The sequence below is a fragment of the Puccinia triticina genome, chromosome 11A (assembly GCF_026914185.1).
Source record: "Puccinia triticina chromosome 11A, complete sequence".
In the NCBI taxonomy this organism is placed as follows: Eukaryota; Fungi; Basidiomycota; class Pucciniomycetes; order Pucciniales; family Pucciniaceae; genus Puccinia; species Puccinia triticina.
The window spans coordinates 4,947,460-4,954,053 of NC_070568.1; the positions used below are offsets into that span (position 1 = coordinate 4,947,460).

At 46.0% G+C, this 6,594-nt stretch overlaps 1 protein-coding gene across 1 annotated transcript; it reads right to left on the reverse strand.

Moving 5' to 3' along the window:
* Window positions 1-5,650: 5,650 nt before the first annotated feature.
* On the reverse strand, window positions 5,651-5,891 carry PtA15_11A484 (uncharacterized protein; the record flags this gene model as incomplete). The annotated part of the gene is made up of 2 exons (XM_053161397.1): window positions 5,651-5,738; window positions 5,815-5,891. 2 exons carry the CDS (start codon window positions 5,889-5,891, stop codon window positions 5,651-5,653), a joined length of 165 nt encoding a protein of 54 aa, XP_053025348.1.
* Between the last annotated feature and the right edge of the window lie 703 nt (window positions 5,892-6,594).

Genomic DNA, 6,594 nt, shown 5'->3' on the forward strand with positions numbered 1-6,594 from the left:
ATCTACATAAATACACGAACAGATGCAAGAGAATGGTAACAGAGCAGATACCGGTGTGTTTTGTAGTACGTTTTGGTCGGAGTTGGGGGAATGTATATGAGTGTTTAGCGAGGATGATAAGGAGGCATCAGAGAAGAGACAAGGAAGGCTCTCATAAGCAGGACAACGCGGTTGTCCTCAGAAACGCCAAGGATTGATTGGCAGAGGGCGAGCGATACTCGTCCCGTCGATGATGCCAATGGGCGTCTCATTGGGGCGCACTTATGAGCGGCGGGTCGGCGACGGGCGGCCAAGCCGCGGCATTAAGTGTGTGTGGATCACCAAGTTTCTGTTTCTTGCAAGAGGGAAGGGCAGAGTCCAGGCGGTCGAGGGCCGCATTCTGGATGAACCCGGCCCCAACCCAGGTCTGCCGGGGCCTGAGGAAGAGGATGTGGTGGGCAGGGGCAGCAGGATCAGACTGATAGAGGCATGGTTTGGCGAGGGTCGAGATGTGCCGCAAGCGCCGCCAATATCAGCACTCAGTACTCAAAAACTAACTACCGAATCGGACTGTTTCGACGTACTTACTGGTGTCAGCCGACGCGTTTGCGGCCATTATAACATCTACATGTCTTGCTGGAGCTAAAACACCTTCCGGGTCATTTTTCAAGCTGTTCACCATGGTGTAAACTGACCATCTTGTACTGACCGCCGTCTACAATTAGCAACTCATCAGCAGTTGAGCGGTCAAATCGCATTTGGTCATTCATGCCTTTGAAGGGGCTCGGGTAATGTGCCACCATTAGCTGGCGATCTCCAGTGCTCCCGGTGATGTAGTTCATTACCGCAGTATATGCTGAGGGGAAATCTGATACAGCACCACCAATTACAGAGCTGTGATTATCGCAGATAAGTCAAATAGTTAGAATGAGGATCAACTTTATACCCGAGGACACAGTCCGAAGTAACTCAACTGCTGCTGAGCTTGCCATCATGAAACTCATTTCACCACCAGCATAATTGGCTGGGTTGAATTTATCTCAGTTCAACTGGGATGCAATCAACCAATTTAAACTGGGTTAATTTCAACCAATGGAATATGATTCCAAGGGGGGCACCTTGGATTTATATTTCATCAGTTGAGATCAAGCAAGTTCAAATTGGTTGTATATGTCCCAGCTAAACTGGGATAATTTCAACCCAGCCAATTATGCTGGCAGTGTTTGATCAAAACCGCAAACACAATTATTACCAACTCCAGAGAGGAAAAATGAAAAGAAACCTCCTGAAGGTGCAGTTTCCTGATTCAAGGCTGGTGCCTAAATATTCAGTGCAGATGAAAGCACTTAACTGTGGATCAAAGCTTCCAAACTCAGAAGGAGAATATTTGTAGATTGGTGCTTAAAGGGCAATGTAGGCAATTCCTTGAATCAGAAGCTTGTCCGGATTGATGCTGCTATAGACCAATGGCAATTTATTGCTGACAATAATTGGAAGCGGTTTCTGAAACTCCCAAAGTGATGGTGTGTTACAAAAACTGGGGAAAGTGCGACCTGTGCCACGCGGTGTGGTAAAAGAGCTCGAGTAAAAGTCTGAATCATTTATGAGATGAATCACTGAATTAGAATTAAAATGGTTTGAGAATGTTTGATCTGCTATTTTGTAGAAGAAATGAACCAGGACATACTGTTGGTTGTGACTGCAGGCAAGAAATATTGCCCAAGGGCAATACCCCAATAGTCTACCATTGAAGTTGTGAAGCCGTCAAATTTTGTCTGAAGGACAACAAACAAGATACGCAGGATAATTGTGTGCGGTCATTGAAGCCACCAGCCAATTGAAGCAGATGACAGGTGAGGTGCGGAGCAAGAGGACCTTACGAGTTGCCTAGCCAGAGACCAAGATTGACACGCAGGGCGGGGCAGGCTAGGGCAAGCTGGAATGGCAAAGGACCTTGCAACTGGGAATCAATGTCCAATTGGATGTGGGGCAGGTTGTGTTGGCCCAAGGGCGGGCCTTCATGGGTACCCATGCGGGAGAGGAATCAAACTCCATGGGTGCCAGTGGACCATAAACACCCGATTGACGCAGGCGGAGGTGGATGATGCTGCTGCGCTGATGGGTGGGCTGCTGAATGGCCAGCCGACTGTGGCCTGGATGTAAGACTTTCTGATGTACAATTTCGCGGGCCCATTGATAAGATACATATTCCTGGTATCCATTGGCGTGAAAGGTACATGGCGGTGGCGCCACAATGCCCCCTGTTAGAATATCTGTCTCTCTGTCCGCTCACATCCCCCAGTAAAGTTTCCAGTGCCCAGTTCCCAGTAAAGTATTCTGTCTCCAGTCCCCAGTCCCCAGTCCCCAGTAAATTAACCAGTCCCCAGTAAAGTATCCAGTCCCCAGTAAAGTTTCCTGTCCCCAGTTCCTGTCTCCAGTTCCAGTTCCTGTTACTAGCCTGTTACATGTTTAGTTTTTGTTGTTGTGTTGTGACATGCTGTTAGGCCCCCTCTGGATCTTGTGCAGGGGGCTCTCTAGTTGTGTGTTACGTGTCCGCTCCTCAGATGAGTAATGAAAATCATTGAGTCTGAGCCTTAAACAACCTGACACACCTGTGTCCCCCACCACCAGCTCCTCTTTCACCACCCCTAGTCTCCATCGCCTCAACACCTTGAGCTGAAATCTCAACACCCCCAACAGGTTGAAGTCTAGGGTCAATTTCAGCTTCCTAGTGCACATTGGATTTATTGGCCAGGGTGGCCAGAAGATCCGGGCAGTAGCTAATATGTATGTGCCTCGCGGGTCAAAAACACATTGGCGGTGTGGCGGTGGTGTTGTCGTCAAGGATACATGCAAGCCAAGTCAAGGGCAAGGTTGGAGGCGAGCTTGCTGGTGGAAAGCGTATAAAAAGGGGTGCCCTTGTGTGTTTGGATAATCCCCAGGGCCTCCTCTGCCGCTGTACTTCCAGCGTGCGGTTTGTCCTCACCCCCTCTGCTGTTTCACTTGCGCAGTTTGAGGGGCTAAACTTGTTAGCCCCCCTTTGCATAATGCCTTCAATGCTGCGCACTGGGGGTAATCCTCTCACCATTTTTTAACCCTGCTAGACAGGGATGGATGGTGGGCCACAGTGCATCAGCTTGCTGATGTTAGGTGGCTGGTTTCAGGTTGTTGTAAAATTGTGTTTTAATATTGTTGATTTGGGAATTTGTAGAGGGAAAACCCTTCATTTTTCTCTTCCAGAAGTTGTAGAGGGGAAACCCTTGTTTTTTTTGTGATTTTTGGAGATTTGTAGGGGAAACCCTTGAAGTTTTGTTTTGTGATCCAGAGGCTTTAATAAACTTGGATATATGTGTGTGTGGTGGTAAAAGGAAAATCACTTGGCGGAGGAGGAGCTTAGTTGGTAAGGCTTTCTTGGATCAACGTGGCAGTGGGGTGCGCTGGTTCTGCGCGGTTGAAAGCGGTGGGGTTTTAATGCAGATTTGTGGATTCATGCCCAGACCTAGACAGAAGGGAGCACAATGAGAATGAGCAATGTCAGCAAGACAAGCCGGGCAGACAATGTCAAGAAATTCTGACTTTGAGTATGCTATTCCAGAGGGTAAAAAAGCCTCCAACAAGGTGACAAGGCAACAAGTCAACAAGGCATCTACTACATGGCTTGGGATGACATAAAAGGAAACAATAACCATGGCACATCAGCCGCCATGCATCTGAGAAAGAGTTACGCCTTGTTGGAATATAGAGGAGTAAGATGTAATGAGAACTCAGGGTCTTTCCTAATAGTCTGACTCTGTTTGATGGTGGAATTTCTCCCACTGAACCTGAATTTGTACATATTTTATTACCCATTGTGGAGGGCCATCCATGAAAGCAAATACTGAAGATTTTGAGGCGCCTGTAGAGATGCTTCTAGGCTATTATGAAGTGTCTGTGGGCGTGGATTATGTGTACCAGGATGATTTCTAGAGGGTGTTGGCGCTTTTTCCTTCAGATTAGGTGTCTGAGTGATGCAATAAAGTTTTTGATTGGGCTCACCACAACAATTCTCATGGCCGGCCAGAACACCAACTCTTTTGCGCTTCAGTGTGTCCCAGATGTTGCATTTGAAGTTTTCCTGATCATCATTGTGATTTCTTCCAGCTGGATAAAATCTTATAACAGCAAAAGCTCTTGGATCTCTGTGTCTTATTTGTTTTCTTGGGGCGCAGTTGGCAAAGTAGACAGGAACTTGAAGAGATGGTGGTATGAAGCCAGCGGGATATTTGATTGGGAAGTGCCTGCAAAAAAATAACAATCAGTCAATTCCCAAGTTGAGTTTGAAGATTTCTTTCTTGAATACCAGACGCCAACATAGCAGAAAAAGAAAGGAACTTACTGATCTCATTACTGAGAATACTATCAAGCATGACCCTTTCGCTGAAATTATATTTTTGCAACAACAGACAACGGGAATGCCATAGGTCTTGGAAATTATGGAAATCATGGCAATCATGGCCGCTTCAGCGCGGCCATAGATAGTGCCATTGGCGTGCGTAGCACGGGCACCAAGGAGGACAAAGCTGATGGTGCGGGGAATGGGACCAATGGCGGTGATGTCAGCCTTAGAGATACAACAAGTATCCTAAAAGTCTGCAAAAACTGGTAAACCACTTACAAATCCTGAGATATTATTGAATATTCAGAATCCTTGTGTTAAATTAAGGGGGGTCACCCACTCAAAGTAACCCCTCATTCCTACTCCTTCATACATTTTTTCATATATGTACATATAGCCATGAAGCGCTCCAAAGAGCAGGAAAACTACATAAAAAATCTTTACATAAATTAAAATACATAGAATTATATTAATTAGTAAATTTCCTTTCCCCCGTGAAACAGGATCCACGGGTGAGAGCAACACTTAGTACAAATTGATATTACACTTCATATTAAGCTATTTTCACGTGACAATTGGTTATACAAATGTCACGTGTGGGAGTAAGGGAAGTTGTGTAATATTGTACAAATAAAATACCCATAAACAAGGCAGATTACACGTCTACCCTTGGCATTTAACCATAGCCAAAACTAATGGGAACATTTCAGCGCCCTCAAAGACCTCTCCAGTATTTAAGGAGGTAATTGAGCCACTGGAATTGTCCCCCCAGACATTTCACCACCCATTAACCTGTAAGTTGACTTGTGAAAATTCTCCTCTGGCTTATTAAAGCCACTACTTCCTTTATTTCTGCCCTCCTGGCACGAAATCCACTAGATCTTAACTCTAAAATTGCCAATATCCCTTATAAGCATTTATTACAGTTATATCTTTATAAATAGTTGCTGTAAGACCTCCGCCTCTGACGCGCAGCCAATCAGTTTAAGCGCTTACCAGCTATTTCTACGTCAAAAACCTTATATATCCCTGTTCTTAATAAGTGAACCTTATTAATTACAAATATCTTCCTCTTACATAAGAGTGTTTAAACCCTTGTAGTGGTTATATACCACGTAGCAAGTTTGGCACATTATTGCCAGTGTTTTATTTCAGTACAGTTATAGTACTAGGGCAAAAACCCTTACTTCTGACGGGTTTTTACCCTAAGTTTCATAAACATAGCTGACAGGTGAGGAGAAGATAAGTGCAATATATGCCCATGCTGGAAAGCAGCGTGAGAAATTTCCTTGCCTCTTAAGCCGGCCGTGAGTCCACTAAAGCCACGCTGAATTTCACTCCTTCCTGGTGGGCTTGTAGAAGGACTTCCTGAATGATTGACGAGCTGAAGCACATCAAAAGGTTAAATAAATATGTGACAACTGCAAGATCAAGCCTTTAGTGAATTTCCAATCACTTACTTGGTGTATGACATTGCCATGTTGGCACGCTGCTTGTCCTGGATGGCTCTCCGCTCCTCTTTGCTCATCTGCTTCATGCTTGGCTTTGAGCTTTTAGACTTCCCGGCCGGTTTCCCTACCCCCCTAGTGGAAGCCGAGGGGTTGCCCAGATTCCCGCCGACTTGCTGCGGTCGTGCGCTTCCTTGGGATACCCGCAAAGAGAATCCTGCCCAAGGTGGAGAAGGCAACCAAGGTGATCCCCCAGAGCATGTTGTTGTGTGTGTACTGATTCAGCTCGCGGGTGGCCCTCAGGTCAGACGGCTGGCACGAGGTGTCTCCCAAGTCCGGCGCAATGGGAAAGAAGCTGTATCGTGGTGGAAAAGCAGATTGTAATGAGTTTCAGGATTGAGGTGGTAGGACCGGGTAAAAAAAAGCAGGGGGCTTACCATACAGCATTGATATTCAATTCGTACCCTATGAAAAATGTATGTAAGAATAATATCAAAGCAGGGAAAGGAGGTCCTAGGAAGTTGCAGATGTTGGACTATTAGCTGAATGATAAAATGGGCTTTTGGGTTGCAACAACTTACCTGAGGCTTGCTATATTTGGTGTGTCACTTCTTGCGTCATCATCATTCCCCACTCCCCTTATTCGTGTTGAGATGTGTCTTACTGGATGGTTACAGTTGATTGGCGCATGCTCAAGGCGGCGCAGACGGTGCATTGTGGTGTCAAGTTGAGCTGGTGACGGCATAGCCTTGGAAACAAGTGCGGCTGAATCTGGCTGGCTACACCCAGTGG